The sequence below is a fragment of the Panthera leo genome, chromosome C2 (assembly GCF_018350215.1).
Source record: "Panthera leo isolate Ple1 chromosome C2, P.leo_Ple1_pat1.1, whole genome shotgun sequence".
Classification (NCBI taxonomy): Eukaryota; Metazoa; Chordata; class Mammalia; order Carnivora; family Felidae; genus Panthera; species Panthera leo.
The window spans coordinates 65,577,213-65,597,462 of NC_056687.1; the positions used below are offsets into that span (position 1 = coordinate 65,577,213).

Consider the following 20,250-nt stretch of genomic DNA (forward strand, 5'->3'; position numbering starts at 1 on the left):
TTTTGCATCAGTAGTTCAATAAATTTGGAATGTCATGCAAAGGTTTGCACTATTTAAAAGTAAAAAAAAGGGGCGCCTGGATGGCTCAGTCAGTTAAGCAAGCATCTGACTCCTGATTTTGGTTCAGGTCATGATCTCATGGGTCATGGGATTGAGCCCCATGTTTGGCTCTGTGCTGATGGCGCTAAGCCTGCTTGGGATTCTTTCTCTCTCTCTCTCTCTCTCTCTCTCTCTCTCTCTGAAATAAATAAATAAAATTTTTAAAAAGGTAGAAATTGTCAGACTCTATAAAAAAAGTAAGTATATGTTGTCTGTGAGAAACTTGAAATATAAAGACACATAGCTCAAAATGCAGAAACTTATACCATGCAAACACTTATAAGAAAAATGGAGTGTCTACGTCAGAAAATGGAGACTTCAGGGCAAGGAAATTAAACTAAAGACGGACATTTCCTAATGATAATATTAATTTTAAGACTATACTTGAATACCATGTATAGACAAAAATGAAGAACACAGGAACTCTCTTATTTGTTGGTGGGAGTGAAAAACAGTAAAACTGCTTTGGAAAACAGTTTGCTAATTTCTTATGAAGTTAACATACGCTTATTATATGACTGGCAACTTCAGTCCTTTATAGATACTTTCAAGTCCTTTCTTGAAAAGAAATATGCATATGCCTGCAAAAAGACTTGTAAACAAACATTCATAGCAGTTTTACTTGCAACAGCCAAAAACCAAAAACAAGTCAAATGTCCATGTACAGGTGAAGAGATTAAAAAAAAGTGTGTTGGGGCGCCTGGGTGGCTCAGTCGGTTAAGCAGCCGACTTCGGCTCAGGTCACGATCTCGCGGTCCGTGAGTTCGAGCCCCGCGTCGGGCTCTGTGCTGACAGCTCAGAGCCTGGAGCCCGCTTCAGATTCTGTGTCTCCCTCTCTCTCTGCCCCTCCCCTGTTCATGCTCTGTCTCTCTCTGTCTCAAAACTAAATAAACGTTAAAAAAAAAAAAATTTAAAAAAAGTGTGTTCTAATAGAATATACCTCAGCATAAAATGGAAAAAACAGGTGATATAAGCAACAACACTGATGAATCTCAAGAACATGATGTTGAGCAAAAAAAGATACAAAAGAAACATACATTCATAATAAATTATAGACAAGAAAAACAAATCTGTACTGAAAGAAAGCAGACCAATGGTCATCTGAGACAGAAGATGGGGAACTAACTGTGAAGGTGCATGAAGAGAAGGATCAACTGTCTTGGTTTGCCTGGCATACGCTGGAATATTTACTCAGCCCAGGCTGTACACAGGAACACTTTTGGGGTGACGGAAATGTTCTAAATCTTGACCTGGACATGGTTATATATATTTGTCTAAGCTTATTAAACTATATACTTACAACAGCTACATTTTATGTAAATTACACCTGGATGATGTTGACTTGAAAAGTAAAACAGACCACTATGTAATTTGTGATACATTTACTACACTAAATATAACCAGATGCTTATCCTTATCCTCTGTTAAGGCCAGCATCTAAAGTGTCAGAGTAGGTACCAAACTCTATAGAATTATTTTATATATAATATATACATGGTCTTTAAGAAAGCAAAGGTATGGGGCTCCTGGGTAGTTCAGTCAGTTAAGTGTCTGACTTTGGCTCAGGTCACGATCTCATTGTTAGGGAGTTCAAGCCCTGCTTTGGACTCTCTCCTGTTAGCACAGAGCCCGCTTCAAATCCTCTGTCCCCCTCCTGCAGGCACACGTGTGCTCTCTCGCTCTCAAAATAAATATTTAAAGAAAGCAAAGGTAAGACAATCAAGAGGCATTTAAAATTTTGTGCTCAGCCTCTTAAGTCATTCATTCATTCAAAACATTTATTGAGTTCCTATCTTCAAAGAGCTGTAGGGCAGAGAGACTTCTACAATCAGCAAAGATCAGTACAACAAAATAAGCGTAGATACATGTGTGAGATGAAAGTGCTACCCTGCTCTAGAGGAAGGGGAGGGGGTTCAGGAAAGAGTTCTGGAAGGAGAGACAAGAACTGACTTTACTTAAAGAGTCTAGGAAGCAAATGAGTCAGATGCGCATTCTATGCATGATAGGTGTGAAGTGGAAAACAGCCTGATTTGGATAACAGTAACAGCTGAATAGGAACAGAGACTAAGAACTGGATAATGGAGGGACAGCAATGTTACAGGCTGAAAGGTAAATGACAAATTATGAAGAGCAAAGATTCTAAAAGCATCACTATCTGCAATCAATACAATAAACACAGAGGACATTTAACTGACTATCCTATTTCTATTTGAGTATATCTTTAGGTTTTATATTCAGTTTTATTATATACAGAGTATATATTTCTACCTGATACGCTATTAGGAGTATATTTCTACCTGATTTACTCCACCTCAATTATATAGTTGGAATTTTTCAAATTATATAAACTGAGCCTTTTCATTTGATAGATTAAAAAAGAATGTTTGAAATGAATCTTATCAACTCTTTAAAATTCCCTTGAATTTTAAAAGATAGAAAAATATTTTTCTCCAAAACTTTTAGATTAAGGACATACGGTAAGAAAAAAAATAACTCTTTCTGGGTTTCCTAAAAACTGAGTTCTGCCATGACTTAAAGGAAATGAAACTACACATAAATGTTTTATGTACTTTCTGTAAGTATGATAGTTCACACAATTAAAAAAGGGGGGAGGGGAGATGTTAAAAATTATCACACTACTGTTAAGAGTATATGTATTCTGTTATCTATTATTAGAATAAGACCTCTCCATTTACTGTAAAAAAACACCTTTTGTTTGGCCCACCATCCTAGATCACGACAGGTAAGGTGGTGAAAGGATCCAAAAAATCAGAGATTAGTCGGCCACATTGGGTTGGGAATGCTGTTCATGATTAAATCAATCACTTCACTTGCACCCAGGCCCATCCACATTTGTTGTACCATTTTCTCACTCATTTAGCTACATATGTACCCAGACACTGATAAATATCAAATGAGGACTTGTTATTTATTTCTTCAAAGAAAGAAAGCCAAGAATCATCTGACTAAAGTATGATAAGCAGTTCTTTCACAGCTTTATTTTTAATAGCTCAACAGCAGAGGTCGCCAAACTTCAGCAGCAGAATGCTGCATGTGCAGCCTTAACAGCAAGGGTGAAGTAAAAGAAATCCTATTACAGTTTTTACTCTTCTGCTTAAAATCCTGCAGTGGCTTCCTACTACCTACAAGCTAATGTGGTCTGGCGATGGCCCATAGCTCCAGCCTTCTCTGTCCCAGTAAATTCCTATCCTAGTATACCCACCATTCAGAACCTTAAGTTCAAACCATAAACACGTAACAGACCCAATTTTACTAAGCGTCTTTGCCCAAATTCACGCACATGTCCTCTATTTCCTTCTAAAGGGTCCTCTAAAAAGGTGAATACCTTTCCTTGCTTCAAGATTCAGCTCAAGAGTTACTTGTCCCATGATACCTTTCCAGAGAGCACTCCCTCCAAATACAATGCTGCCTTTGTACTCTGCCCAGACTTCTGGGTAATACCCACTTTACTCCATTGCCCTCAGTTATTCCCCCCTTCCTCTTAGTCTCTGAATTCCTTGAGAGCAAGGACTCTCTGTGTTCTAGCCCAGCACCTAATAAAAACATTAGTAGTAGTTAAAGTGGTATGCTCCCTGAAAGATTAAAGGGGCGCATGGCCAGGCCTATTATATAATAAAGCTTTTTAAATAAGTGGATAAAAATTGAATAACCTAGAGGCAAGAGAGATTATATGTAGCATGGCTGAACAATCAAACATCTTCACTTCTTTTCTGCAAAAAAGAACTGTTTTCCAGTTTGGATAACTCTCAGGTTTGGCTGCCTACACCATAAGCTTGACAAATGTCTCTAAAACTAGAAAACAGGTCACTGAGCTATTCTATTTCAAACTATCAGTATTCTAATGACATTGGAATTACTACTTTACATTTGCACTCCCAGAAAACTTATGTAGATTTTATCCAATATCTGCCTCTTCCCTATAATATATGATTGAAATTTTCATATAAGAAACCCTTGTCTTTATGGTGCAATGTTTCTCTCTTAGGGTTTTCTTCCAATTTCCAAAAGGCAAGGAATAAAAAGCTGTAATAGCAGTACAAATTTTTAAATTCCATTAGGAATTTCACTGAAAAGGGCAGCAAGTTGTCATGTTATTTGAACAAAACTATACGATTTGGCTAGTTTAAATTTTCAGCCTAGGGAAGGTGAGCTAGTGTAGGAGGGTTCCTTTATGTCTCCATGCTCTAGTCCATTCACTCTTGTACCATCTGTCAGTTGATCAGGTGCCAGGGGGTAAATGGATAAATATGAGAAGTCATCTAGAGTCCTTTGCAAAAATATGATCAGAGTAACAACAAAGCTACCTTATCAATCAATAGTTTCATAAGTAGATGCACTCATTCTTATCTTTTTAAAAAATATCGTTATTGAGATATGCTTCAGATATCATAAAATTCACTCCTATATAACTCAGTGGTTTGTTAGTATATTCCCAGAGGTGTACAACAATCACTGCCATCTAATTTTATAATATGTTCTTTACCTCAAAATGAAATCCTGTACCTAAGAACAATCACTCTCATCCCCACTCCTCCCAGCTCCTGACAACCACTAATCTTTCTGTCTTTATAGATATTTATTCTGAACATTTCATACAAATGGAAACATATAACATGTGGATTTTTGTGCTTGACATTTTATCTGTTCATTAGCTGATGGACATTTAAAATGTTTCTACTTTTTGGCTATAAATAATGCTACTATAAACAAGTATATACAAGTTTGTACACATGTACAAACACAGGTGTGGACATGTGTTTTCAACTTTCTGAGATACAGACCTATGAATGGAATTGCCGGGTCATATGGCCATTCTATGTTTAATATTTTAAACATAGTTAACATATACAAATCATTTTTGGTTTGCACCATTTTACAATCCCACCAGCAATGCATGAGTGTTTCAATTTCTCCAGATCTTCAACACTAGCTATTGTTTGTCTTTTTATTCTAGCCATCCTAGTGAATGTGATGTAGTATTCATTGTGGTACTAATTTGCATTTCTCTAATGAGTAGTGATGTTAAGCATCTTGTGCTTCCTGGCCATAGGTATCTCGTTAGAGAAATGTTTATTCAAACCCTTTCCCCATTTTTTATTGGGCTGTCTTTATTGTTGAGTTGTTAGGAGTTCCTTATATATTCTAGATATGTCCTTTATAATATATATGATTTGTAAAAATTTTCTGCCATTTTGTGGGTTTTTAACTTTTTTGAAACACAACAGTTTTTAATTTTGATGAATTTCAATGTATCTACTTTTTCTATTATCACTTGTGCCTCCTGTCATATCTAAGGAACCACTGCTTAATTGAGGGTCACAAAGATTTCCTTCTAAGAGTTTTACAGTTTTGGCTCTTGCATTTAGGTCTTTGATTGATTTTGAGTTAATTTTTATAATATGGTATGAGGTAGCAGTTCAACCTCTCACTCTTTTGTGTATGGATATTCAGTTCTAAGCTCTAAAAAGACTATACTTTCCCCACTGAATTGCCTTGGAACCCCTGTCATATACCAAATGACCATAAATGTAAAGGTTTACTTCTGGACTCTCAATCCTATTTGATCTGTAGAGTTATACTTGTATCACCATGTCTTTTTTTTTTTTTTTAAAGCATAAAATATACAACGTAGTGATTTGATGTGCATATACACTGTGAAAGGATTCCCACCATCTAGTTAAGTAACATCTCCATCATCACACATTTTTCTTTTGGTGAGAACATTTAAGTTCTACTCTCTTTCCCAATTTCAATGAAATAATACAGTGTTATCAACTATAGTTGCCATATTTTACATTAGATCCTCAGACCTTACTCATCTTAGAGCTGAAAGTGTACCCTTTGCAGCCTTTCCTCATTTTCCCCCACTCCCCAGCCCTTGGCAAATACTTGTCTACTCTCTATTTCTAGACTTAGACTTTTTTCTTTCTTTTTTTTTTGGATTTTACATATAATTGATACCATGCAGTATTTGTCTTTCTCTGTCAGGCTTATCTCAGTTGGGATAATGCCCTCAACGTCCCTCCATGTTCTAAAATGGCAGATTTCCTTCTTTCTTATGGCCAAATACTATCCCATTGTGTATGTACTTGTCTTGATAACTACAGCTACATAATAAATTTCTAAAATGGGAAGTACAATTCCTCCATTTCATTCTTCTTTTTAAAGACCGTTTTGACCCTCGTTCTTTATTTCTTGAATAAAACTTTGTACTTGGAAATAAGTCTCCTCCTTCCCCCTAAAAAGGGAACTATTGTTTTGCAAACTACTGAATGTAAGTAAAACAGTCATTCTTGGCTGATACATATTCACAGGCATCAAAAGACCTTTTTTTCTGGGTGAATCTCAACTGAAGTAGTATGCTCAACAAAGAAGTATAAAAATAGAAAGGGGTGGCAGGGGTGTGTTTGTGTGTGTGTGTTGGGGGTGGTATCAGAATCTGTTCATAAAAAAAAAAAAAAAAAAAAAGAAACCACTTTATTTTTTTAACTTTAAAAATAGCACACCCCCTGTGGCGCCTGGGTTGCTCAGTCGGTTAAGTGTCCAACTAAGCTTGGGTCATGATCTCATGGTTTGTGGGTTCGAGCCCCACGTCGGGCTCTGTGCTGACAGCTGAGAGCCTGGAGCCTGCTTCGGATTCTGTGTGTCTCTCTCTTTCTGCCCCTCCCCTCCTCAGTCTCTCTCTCAAACATAAATAAACATAGAAAAAAAAAAAACTTAAAAAAATAGCACACCCTCTTTGAGTATGTAAGCATTTTATTCACACAACATCCAACTCTTGCTTCGAGAATCACTAACACTATAGTTCTTTGTAACATAATCAACCAAGATTTTTTCATGTTTTCCTTGTACCATATATATCAATAAAACACAGCCTGTGTTTTATAAATATGATATAGCATTTAGTATGCTTTTATAAACTATAAACCCTCTCCATGATTCCAGAGTTTCTTCATATTTTTTTCACAGCTCAGCTGTTAAGAATCATTGCTCTCAAAACTTCTAACCTTTTGCTTAAAAAGGAAACACAGAGTTCTTCTCAGTAAAAACATCAGTCTTGAAATCAGGGTCTGGACTATGAATACTGTTAACTTGACAGATTTCTCTCCCTGTCCCATCTCTCACCTGCCCCTTTACATACTTTAGAGATTATGCCAAACACAAATAATGCAACTGTGCAAAAGAATGTGCAGTTGATAAGTAAAGGGTACTATATCCCAAGAAGAGTAATCCTATGAATGGTCTTTTGACTCAGATTCTACAAAAGGACTACCAGTAAATTAGTTTTGAGGTGACAATGTCATGAAACTTCATTTGTGTGAAAATATCTCTTTAAATAAAACATATACTGGCAACTTATTAAATGATCCTACACTGGTTGTTTTGGAGAAAGTAAAAGATTTCAAATGAATGCCATTATTCTTAAGTCAAAAGATGAACCAGGTCACATTGCCAGGAAGCCACTTTCTATGCCTGGGCACACATACCCATAGTGTACAGAGATTTAGCCAACTATGAGTAAGTTACTATATAGCCAGTAAAATTTCATAGTAGTAAGTTAAAACAGATGCTTCTTCTGGTCTATGGAAAACATTATTTAATGTAAAAAGGCAGATGAGCAATACATTAAAATAATTACTTTAATGCCTTCTTTATCCATTCACTTACTTCAAAAAATGTTTACATCATATTGTATGTGTAATACCTACACTGCAGGCGGTTACTACAAAGCGTAACCATAGTTCCTTGCACTAGCTTAGGGATATTTAACCTACGGTTCCTGAATGAGCTTAGAAAGCTCAAGAATCACCCGAAATTATATGTAAAATTCTGGTATGTACGCATTTTTCCAGAGGAGAGTCCACTGCTAGAATCAGATTTTCAAAGTGGTCCATGATCCAAAAGTTATTAAAAGTTGCTGCTCTGGTCAGTAACAAACATGGAAAAATTTAAACAATAAAAAATGAATTAAGCAAATACTCTATATATTACATATTATATATATATATGTATATATATATTTATACACACACACACAAGTAAAAGTGTATACCACAATGTATAATGGGGTGTACTTACATGTTCTGGAAAGTGGAAAAAGAAGACAGAATTAAGTTTAATATATTGTCCCTGCAGTCTGTTAACAACAAAAGAGCTCTATTACATAAGAAATTTTACCAGGTAACATAGTTTTAAACTCCAAATGCATATTAGTAAAGACACATCACGGATCCATCAAAAATCTTAGGAAAATAAGTACCTTTCATACTTCTTAAACTCTGATTTAATTAATATCTTAAAGCTCTGAATGAGAGACTATTTGATAGAGTGTTAGGCCAGCAAAGGAGAGTGTACACACATAGGTGTTGAACAAGCCATAATATGGGAATAGGAAAACTGAAAATCTAAAACGTTTGCTAAACAAAGATGGTGAAAGTTAAGGTTGAGCTATACTTGAAAGCAAAGAAATCCACCATTGTAACTTTGATTCCTTTAGATGAAGCACAATTAGACCTAGTCCAAAGACATCTCAAACTGATTTGGTGTATTCATCACAATAAAATTTAGGAGCTTTTTCCTTTAGTTTGTGGTCACGTTTCTTTTTTTAACAGTAATATATGATAAATATGACTCAATTGGTTCTGGATATCAAGTTAAAATTAAGGATCATACTTTTCCCCCAGAGCTATAAAATTCTATAAGCAGAGGACACCAATTTAGCTAAAGATGAATCAGACAGAATTTTTCTATCATCTAACTTCTCCTGGATATGGTGGTGGTAATCATCGTAACAATCACCATCACCACCACCACCACCACCACCACCACCACCACCATCATCATCATCATCATCATCATCTTCCTAGGATTAATGTAAGGGTTGATGTAGTAATGTATGTAAAGTGTTTAGCTCAGTGGCTGGTGCAGAGTAAAGTCTCAACGAGTGGCAGCTTTTGTGATTAGCAGTAGTTTCCCAATATTTGAAAATGCAGATTTTGAGGAACCAAGAAATCACTGATCTCTTTGTCTAAATTATATTACAACCATCAGTCAAGCTGGAAGACCAGGAAAACAACTGTTTAGACAAACATTTATAACAAAATGGGTTCTCTTAACTGTTTTTGTTTACTAACAAAAGATTCCAGCACAATTGAAAACATCTGTTTTCCTAGTTTCTGTGACTGCAAAAAAATAACAATTGTTTCAAAAAATCAACATCACAGAACAGTAAAGAGTGAAAACCTTCTCCTTTCCCTCTTCCCTTAATCCCACTCTCCACTGCTAAATCTTTTTCCTTCTAAATCTTTCTCTACGTACAGGCATAAGAAATGAGGTCCACCTACTTAGCTGTAATCCCATAATCAAAAGATTATTTGTATCTTACTGTTTCCTATTTTCAAATTTCTCAAATAATGCTTCTACTTGAGGAAAGATTTTATTAGCTCTTATCTATGGAAGAGCTACCTACACAGATATCTAAACAGTAATTATTGCTAAGAGAAATTAAACAATTTAGTAAAGTTGTTTTATAAGATAAATCAACTTTAATTGCCTCACAATAATTTTATTACTGCAAATAATTTAAGTATCTATATGTTTAATGTCGTGTTTTTCTAAAAGAAATATATCCAAATTTAAAAGGCTAGCTACTAAAACTATGGAAGCCCCATTGAAATTCTATCAAGAAATAGGACTCTGACCAATTCTGCTCTAAAACTCTTCCATTAGGGAGCAATGGCCAAATTATTACAAAGCATAAGTAAACATTTATGTAATAAATAAAAGGATATCTTTAGGAACATTAATTCATTTAAAATTTGAAATTCTACACAGTAATTGGTTTCTTCCAAACTTTTAGTTTTTTGAGATATTTTTTATTTTTTAAAAATGTTTCTTTATTTTAGAGACAGAGAGACAGAACACAAGCAGGGGAGGGGCAGAGACAGGGAGACACAGAATCCGAAGCAGGCTCCAGGCTCTGAGCTGTCAGCACAGAGCCGGATGCAGGGCTCGAACTCACAAACTGTGAGATCATGACCTGAGTTGAAGTCAGACACTTAAACGACTGAGCCACCCAGGCGCCCCAATATTTTATTTTTTAATATTTATTTAGAGAGAGACCGGTGAGGGGGAGGGGAACAGGCGGGGGGGGGGAGGGGGAAGAGAGAGAGAGAGAGAGAGACAGAGAGAAGAGAAGAGAAGAGAAGAGAAGAGAAGAGAAGAGAAGAGAAGAGAAGAGAGAACGAATCCGAAGCAGGCTCCGCTCTGTCAGCACAGAACCCAACACGGGGCTTGTTCTTACAAACCATAAGATCATGACCTGGGCCAAAATCAAGAGTTGGATGCTTAACCAACTCAGCCATCCAGGAGCCTCTTGTAATATTATAATCCAGAAACTGAGCTCTGCACTGAAGTTCACCTTTCCTTACTTGAAATTTATAGTTTAGAATTCGGAGGGGGATAAGAAACTATTAGTAAAATTTACAGCACTTCCAGGTTCAGAGCTTCAGAGATTGCTTCAACTTCAATCCATTTGGGGAGTATGGGGTAAATTTGTCATTTATATAATGTAATAATCAAATCTTTGAGAAGCCAAAAATATCATGTAATTTCTTTTCAAGGAAATAACATATCGCATTGCCTTCATTATGCTATTCTTTTCAAAACCAATTATGTAATTCAGAATATAATCATACAATAGAATCTACGCATTTTTAAAAGTCACTTAGTCAAAATATACTTCTTGTGAGAAATGAAATGAGTTATTTGGTAAAAAAAAAAAAGTCTACAAAACAGATGGCATTTTTGTTTAAACATATATACGTCCAGAAAAGGATATCAAAATATTTATAGAAGTTGTTTTTCATGATGTGCCAGAACTGTAACTGCTTTTGTTCTTTTCTTTGTATTTGTGTGTCTGTGTATTCTCAGTCTCCTGAACTGAGCATAGAAAATACAGTATAATTATAAAACAAGTAATTGGCATTAATAAAAACTACCTTCTCCAAGTCTTCAGAAGACTCTTTTCTAAAGAATTCTACTGCTATGACTGACAGCAGAGGTGCCAAAGGACAATGCTATGTCACGGAACCTGTGTTTGTGAAACTCCTGGTAGAGATTTTCCCCAAATATTGTATTTTTTATCAGATAGCTGAAACCACATCAGATATTTTTCTCTCTTTTTTTTTTATTATTTATTTTTGAGAGAGAGAGAAACAGAGTGCAAGCAGGGGAGAAATAGAGAGGGAGACACAGAATCTGCAGGCACAAGGCTCTGAGCTGTCAGCACAAAGTCTGATGTGGGGGTTGAACCCACGAACCATGAGATCATGACCTGAGCTGAAGTCAGACGCTGAACAACCCCCTCCTCCTGACAGGAGATATTTCTTGAACTTATCTTAAGTAGTATATTAAGGAGGAATTTGACGGGGAAAAAAATCTTAACTGAGAAGTTCTTGACAGAATTTCTCTTTTTATAAGTATTTTGAAGATCCAAGCATTTCTTGATATTCAGAAATTAACTGGCATAATGAATTGCTGATCTAATGGTCCTATGTATGAAACCAACCTCAGAAAGTGTTCTTCACGCTTAGAAATGATTTTTCAAGACTTTCAATTCCATTTTCCTTTATACTTTTAACTTATTTGAAGATAACATACTTGGATTTATTCTAAATATTTTATAAAAGTCTTCTTATTAGAAGGTAGGGAAAGAGGAGATCTCTCTCTCTGCCCCCTTCACTGCTTGCATGCATGCACTCTCTCTCTTTCAAAAATAAATATTAAAAAAAAAGAGAGAGATGAAGTTAGCTCAGTTTATAAAACTCTGTTACTCATGCTACAAATTACTGGTATGAGCATCTGAGTCAACAAAATTTAATAAACAACACATACAACAATCACAACTTTTCTTATTAATTCCTAGATAATTCCAAATTCATGAATGAACAATGGTCTTGCAGCTTAATTCAACTTAAATCTTTATTGAAAACTATTTTGATGCCATTGGCTAATAAAACATAATGATAAAGAAAGTCCCTATTCATTATAAAATAATGTGGCAAGTCTATCACATATAAAATATATGAAATTTGCTGTATGATTGTTCATTTTTTGCATAAACTCAAATCCTGAGAGAAGAGTATTTATTTTACTGGCGGTCAGCTACCTCCAGATACTCAAAGCAATCATAAAATTTTAAAGGGAGAAAATAGAACAGATTTTTATAGATCCCCTAATTATCATAAGGATTCATTACTATATTATCTCAAAAAAACTGAGAAATGAATTGGGCACCTATAAGATCACTTTCATAGAAAATTCAAATCTATTCTTCTTTTTAAATTTTTTAAAAATGTTTTTATTTATTTTTGAGAGAGAGGGAGTGTGTGAACACGAGCAGGGGAGGAACAGAGAGAGAGGGAGACACAGAATCTGAAACAGGCTCCAGGCTCTGAGGCATCAGCACAGAGCCCAATGTGGGGGCTTGAACTCATGAACCACGAGATCATGACCTGAGCCGAAGTTGGACACTCAACCAACTGAGCCACCTAGGCACCCCTCAAATCTATTCTTGAAGCCCTGATTAGCAATACTGACAATATCTGTTTAAACTATAAAATGTGTTTAATAACATTTAACTTTAAAGGCTAACCAACACAACTTGTTTTCTGATTTACAACTTAGATCAGGAAAACTAGAGAAGTTACATCAGAATTAGTTATGAATTTTTATGTCAATGAAACATCACGGATATCCAATATTTAGCAAACAAATATACAAGATCAACAAGATTTTAGAGCTGTATTAAACACATACACAAAACCTATACAATGCTTATTAACCTCCAGGCAGTAAGATTTAGTACATACTACTCACACATACCACAACACAATGTCTATTAATCTCAATGTAATATATAACTTCAGGTCACCAAGTAGGTAGTAAACTAGTACAGGGTCTTTATGCTTAAAACTGTAAAAGGGATCAAGAAGCTGGATATTCCAAAGTGCCCCGGGATCCTAATTCCTTTATCCCATATCACCTTCAAAACATCTATAGACAGTGATCGTGGAACTACAGTAGGGTTGTGACTATGTTCCTTACATACAAATGCAAGATGACAAGACAACACATATTTCAGAGTTGGCCTACAACTACAAATTGATTAACTAACACTTAAACAAATAAGCCCTATATGAAAATGAAAAGTCTTAAACCATCAATAAATAACAAAGTAACAGTTTCTACTAAAATCTATTAAATAAGCACAAACCAATACTAGGTGAAAAATGAATTAAAAGGACCATAATGGTGGTGATAAGAAAAGCTCTAGATACAAAGATTTATAAGATATGATGGCAAGCATGAGACAGGGACTTATTACAGAAGGCCACTTAGCTTCATGACTAATTTCATTTGTATCGTATATGAACTGAAATCAATGACAAACAGAATAAATTATCACAAGATTCTAAACTATAATCCATAGGAAAATGACATAATTCTAATAAGCTAAACATAAATGACAAATAGAATAGCAATATGCCCAGAGAATTATAGTATGGTGAGCTCAAGTACATCAAGTGAAAACCTGGGGATAAAAGAAATGCTGAATGACTGCACTATAGTATGGTCGAACTAAGGCCCAAACTCTTGTTTTTGTGGTCTATGAACTAAGAACTGATTTTACAAATAATCATTTTGATGACACAGATATCAATTTGATGATAGGGAATACTAACTTTTAACTCCAATGAAGAGAAATGTTATAGCCCTCCCTCAAAAGAACTCCATTCCTCTAAAAGAACTCCATTCCTCTAATTAGTAGCCTTGTATTACAAAAAAAAACTATACTCAATTATTAATATATTTTGATGTTCCTCGATGAAAAACTTGAAGAAATTTGTTTTCTCTTCTTGCCTATCTCTATGACATCCTTGATTTGTGTTTTAGTCCACTAAGCCTAAAATATTGTATCTAGCCCTCCAAAGAAAAAGTTTGCCAAACCCTGTATTGGAATATTAATTTGAATAATGGGGAATGAACTTTTCTGAAACAAAAAAGACCAACAAATTATTTGAACTCAGATCTGAGTGTAATGTGAGAATCAGAAAGGAGCAGATCTGCTGAACAAAGGTTAAAATTTAATGTGGAACTGAAAGATGGTTACCCAAAAAAGACTGCATATACCACAGAGGTTTCAGGTGTAAATCATAAAAAATATGGATAGTTAAGAATATTCTTGATCACACAGTAGTCTCTTCAACCATACTCACAAAATCACCTTATCAAAAGTAACATATTTTTATAGAATGAAACGCAAGGATTTTTAAGTAACAATCATAGTTCTGTGAACAACTGGTAAAAGCTACTGAGGAGTTATGGCTAAGCAAATAAAAACTAAATTCAAGCTATCTAGATACAAAGCAGATTGGGTTCCAAAGTAGTGATTTGATATTGGAAGTCTTTAAGGAAACACTGCAAATCCATCCTGTCAGGAATGTAAGTAAGATGGTTCTTTCACTGATTGGAGAGTTGAACTACAAGACCCCTGGGGAGATTTTCAATTTTACATTTTTAAGAAATATTTAGAAAATCAAGACTAAAACCCAAAAGACAGCAGGTACTGCTGCTTTGAACAAACTGTAACCTTAGAATGAAGCTATCTAGTGGTGTAAATATATAGACACTAGATTTTTTTTAAAGGGGGTGGGAAATTTAAGGTCTCAAATATTAAAAACTCTTAAAAATTACATTTAAAAACTCAATTAAAATCTCAGCCCTACTGTTCTTAAGACACAATATTAATTCCAAGATAGTAATATTTTAAATCTAGTGTTGGTAATAAAAGTGCTGATAAGATCTAATAATTAAAATTATATTAAGCCCATAAGTCAAAATTCTACTTCTATCAATGCTCTGTTTGTACATGTTGATATTTACATATATTGAAAAAAATACAAGCATCATGTGCTCAACAGACAGGACATGGCGAGCAAAAATACACATAACTTATGCTTTTATTTGGTGTATATACGTTTTAGTGATCTTAAGGCTTTTGAGTACTTTAAATAACAGATATATCCTTGTTTTATGCATACGATATATCTAAAATACCTTTTATAGGATCATATAACAAAAAAATAACTCAATTAGAAACCAAAAGGCTGTGTTCTTATACTTCCTCTATACCTGACCCTGTTATGTGATCTTTTCCATTTGTGAAGTTTTCCCTGGGTGTTTGTGATATGGAGTCTTAGAATAACAAAAAAATTCACTGCATTCAAAAACTCTGATTCAAATTCTCACCTTGATTATTTCCACCAACTGATCCACACCACTGTCCCCTGGAAATATTGGTTGTCCTAGCAACAGCTCAGCCAACACACAACCTGCAGACCATACGTCTGTAGAAAAGAGAAAACAAGAGTTAGTAATGCGTGTAGCTTAAGATGCATTGGAAACTATTTGTATACATGTTCTAATTTCACATTGATCCCAGAATAAATATCACAAGCAAAAAAGTGTAGAATCCAAAACCGAGGGAAGAAAGCCCTCAAACCATCCCTGAAGTGTTAAATTTACCAAAGAGGAAACAAAGCTGATAAGAAAATTCCAACAAAGGGGTAAAGTCTATTTAATTATCAAATATCAGATGTTCAAATCTTCAACAACCAAGGCAGGGGATTACAGCCCAAACATAGGGCATGCTTATCTACTTATCATACTTTAAAATAAGTCAAAGTGACACAACCTCTGTACATTAGCAGTGCTTACAGAACAGCCACAAACAAGGGTTCAATCTCTTGTCCACAGGGTTTTAGGCCAATGCAAATTAGGATAAAAAATTTTAAACCTTAAATGGTTGGCTTCTGTGTTGTAATACAATTGACAGGAAAATGTGCTTAAATGTATTATCATTTTTAAATACAAATATATAGAGGAATGAATTGTATTTCATAAATCCAAAAAACAGAAAAGGAAGGAAAACTTCCAAATTTACTCTATGAGACCAGTATTACCCTGATACCAAAACCAGATAAAGAATCCAATTAAAAAGAGACATACAGGCCAATATCCCTGATGAACATGGATGCAAACCGAACCCAACAATACATTAAAAAAAAAAAAAAATTCAACACAATCAAGTGGGATTTATTTCTGGGTTGCAAGGGTGGTTCAATATTCACAAATCAATCAATGTGATACACCACATTAATAAAAGAAAGGATAAGAACCATATGGTTATTTCAATAGATGCAGAAAAAGCATTTGACAAAGTACAACATCCATTCATGATAAAAACCCTCAACAAAGTAGGTTTAGAGACACATACCTCAACATCATAATGCCATATATGAAAAACCCATAGCTAATATCATCCTAAATATGGGAAAACAGAGCTCTTCCTCTCTGGCCAGGAATAAGACGGGATGACCACTGTCACCACTGTTATTTAACACAATACTGGAAGTTCCAGCCTCAGATATCAGACAAAAAAAGAAATGAAAGGCACCTAAATCAGCAAGGAAGAAGTAAAACTTTCAGTATTTGCAGAATACATGACACCTTATAGAAAACCCAAAACTAAAAAAACTGCTAGAACTGATACACGAATTCAGTAAACTCACAGGATACAAAATAAATGTCCAGAAATCTGTTGCACTTCTATACATCAGTAATGAAACAGTAGAAAAAGAAATTAAGGAAACAATTCCATTCAAAATTGCTGCAGAAACCATAAGATACCTAGGAATAAACCTAACCAAAGAGGTGAAAGACCTGTACTCTGAAAACTATAAAACACTGAAGGGGGTGGGGGGGAAGCAGAAATGGAAAGACATTTCATGCTCATGGATCAGAAGAACAAATACCGTTGAACTGTCTATACTACCCAAAGCAATCTATACATTTAATGCAATCCCTATCAAAATACCACCAAGCAATTTTTGCAGAGCTAGAACAATCCTAAAATTTGTACAGAACCACAGAAGAGCTCAAATAGCCAAAGCAACCTTGAAAATGAAAAGCAATGTTGGGAGCATCACAATTCTTGACTTAAAGTTGTATTACAAAGCTGTAGTGATCAAAACAGTATGGTACTGGCACAAAAACAGACACACAGATCAACAGAACAGACCAGAAAACCCAGAAAAGAATCTACAACTATATGGTCAATCTTCAATAAAGCAGGGAAGAATATGCAATGGGAAAAAGATAGTCTCTTCAACAAATGGTGCTGGGAAAACTGGACAGCAACACGCAAAATAATGAAACTGGACTTTCTTACACCAAACACAAAAATAAATTCAAAATGGATCAAAGATTTAAAAGTAAGACCTGATGGGGCGCCTGGGTAGTTCAGTCGGTTAAACGTCTGAATTCAGTTCAGGTCATGAGCTCACGGTTTGTGAGTTCGAGCCCTGCATCGGGCTCTGTGTTGACAGCTCAGAGCCTGGAGCCTGCTTTGGATTCTGTGTCCCTCTCTCTCTCTACCTCTCCCCCACTTGTACTCTGTCTCTATCTCTCAAAGATAAACATTAAAAAAAATTTTTTAATAAAAATAAGACTTGAAACCATAAAAATCCTAGAAAAGAATATAGACAATAACCTCTCTGACACTGGCTACAGAAACTTCTTTCTAGATATGTCTCCGAGGCAGGGAAACAAAAGCAAAAATCAACTATTGGGAATTCATGAAAATAAAAAGCTTCTGCACAGCAAAGGAAACAATCAACAAAACTAAACGTCAGCCTACAGAATAGGAGAAGATATCTGCAAATGACATATCTGATAAAGAGTTAGTATCCAAGATCTATAAAGAACTTGTCAAACTCAACACACCAAAAATGGGCAGAAGACATGAACAGACATTTTTCCAAAGACAAACCGATGGCTAAAAGCAATATGAAAAGATGCTCAACATCACTCCATCATCAGGGCAATAAAAATCAAATCTACAATGAGATATCTCACCTCACACCTGTCAGAATGGCTAAAATCAACAACACAAGGTGTTGGCAAGGATGTGGAGAGAGGGGAACCCTATTGCACTATCGGTAGGAATGCAAACTGGTTCAGCCATTCTGGAAAACAGTATGGAGGTTCTTTAAAAAAAAATAGAGCTACCCTACAACCCAGCAATTGCAGTACTAGGTACTTATCTAAAGAATACAAAAATCCTAATTCAAAGGGATACACACACCCCAATGTTTATAGCAGTATTATCTACAATAGCTAAATTATGGAAACAGCCCAAGTGACCATCGACTAATGAATGGATAAAGAAGATACGGTATATTGGGGCGCCTGGGTGGCGCAGTCGGTTAAGCGTCCGGCTTCAGCCAGGTCACGATCTCGCGGTCCGTGAGTTCGAGCCCCGCGTCAGGCTCTGGGCTGATGGCTTGGAGCCTGGAGCCTGTTTCCGATTCTGTGTCTCCCTCTCTCTCTGCCCCTCCCCCGTTCATGCTCTGTCTCTCTCTGTCCCCAAAATAAATAAAAAACGTTGAAAAATAAATTAAAAAAAAAAAAAAAAAAGATACGGTATATATGTGATGGAATATTAGCCATAAAAAAGAGCAAAATCTTGCCATCTGCAACAGCATGGATGGAACTAGAGTGTTATGCTAAGCGAAGTCTGACGAATGAGAAATACCATATGATTTCATATGTGTAATTTAAGAAACAAATGAGCAAAGAGAAAAAAAATATACACAGAGGCAAGCCAAGAAGCAGAATCTTAACTATAGAGAAGAAAGTGATGGTTATCAGAGGGGAAGTCGGTAGGGGGATGGGTTAAGTAGATGATGGGGATTAAGGAATGCACTTGCTGTGATGAGCACTGGATGTTGTATAGAAGTGTTGAATCATTATACTGTACACCTGAAATTAATATTACACTGTATGTTAACTGGAATTTAAGTAAAAGCTTTAAAAAAGGACAAAAAAAAAAAAAGGGAAATCCTTGAAGAGGTCAAGGTTAAGATTAGAGATACAATCATTAATTTTCAATATGTAAGTTTTGTTATTATTATGGTATATCCAGGTGGTAATTTGGGTAAGAAGCGGACTATATATAGTATCTGGTATGAGGATGGTTTATTTAACTGTGCATTGCTTATTTTAGCCAACTAGAAGTTTTCTGTACTTAGTTTTTCAATAAATGAATTTTTCATGTTAAAAAAAAGAAAAAAGTACCAGGTGAAAGGACGTTAGGGTAAAGAAGAGCTTCATGATAGCAAAGGACAAGCACAAAGGAAAACAAGAGATGTGAGAATGAATATCAAGGTATATGAAAGCAAGCAGAGTCAGAAACCAAGCAGAATGAGTACCAAGAGAAAATGAAATATGTAAACTACAACTGAGGAGAGAAAAGAAATGAAGGAGGGAAGAGTCCAAATTTGGATGGGAATGTGAGATCTGAGCCTGCCAGCTAGTTATTTTGTTGTAAAATTAAAATACTTTAAGAAAAAAAAAAAAACCAAGACAAAATAATTCACTTTTACCTCAATCCTGAGAGCAAACTTTTAAAATAAGTTTTAATAATTTATAACTAAATTTAATTAACAAAAAATTATTTAAAGTACACAATACTGGCTTACCCAAGATAGTCCTGGTTTAGATTTACTGTCCTGGGATAATTACTAATAGCATTCCCTTTCTATCTTAAAAGTATTACCAAATAAGAAATTACATCGTTACTCTATTTATGCCTACCATTAAGACTTCCTTCAAGAAAAAGCTAATTTTCAGTTTCTGGAATACTGAGATTCCTGGGTTTCGTCTGAACCAACAATCAAATGCTTTAGGAGATGAACATAAATCATTGCTGGGCTTTCTCATCTACTAGTCTCATCCAATGACATTGGAACAACGAATAATTCAAAAGGTCTGATGTGGTTAGATGCACTATCAAAAGGGATTAGAAATCCCTGCTCCAGTGACTAACTTTTTACTGACCTAGGAAAATAAGGATTCAACAATTTTTTTTAAGAAATTCAAGTTGATTTTGTCCAGTTCTAAGCAATGATAACCAAGACACCTATTTTGCAAACACCGAAAGAGCCCTCCTTGATATATTAGATAGTTGCTAAATGAAGAAAATATCAAAACCTGCTAACAAAACTT

General features: G+C 35.2%; 1 protein-coding gene across 3 annotated transcripts in view; it reads right to left on the minus strand.

The window, feature by feature from the left end:
- GSK3B (glycogen synthase kinase 3 beta) overlaps positions 1-20,250 on the minus strand; it is a 197,037-nt gene that overhangs the window by 49,498 nt on the left and 127,289 nt on the right. For all 3 annotated transcript variants that reach the window (XM_042955129.1, XM_042955127.1, XM_042955128.1), the window contains exon 7: positions 15,433-15,530. In XM_042955129.1, the coding sequence (XP_042811063.1) occupies positions 15,433-15,530 (98 nt within the window). The remainder of the gene's footprint in view (positions 1-15,432; positions 15,531-20,250) is intronic.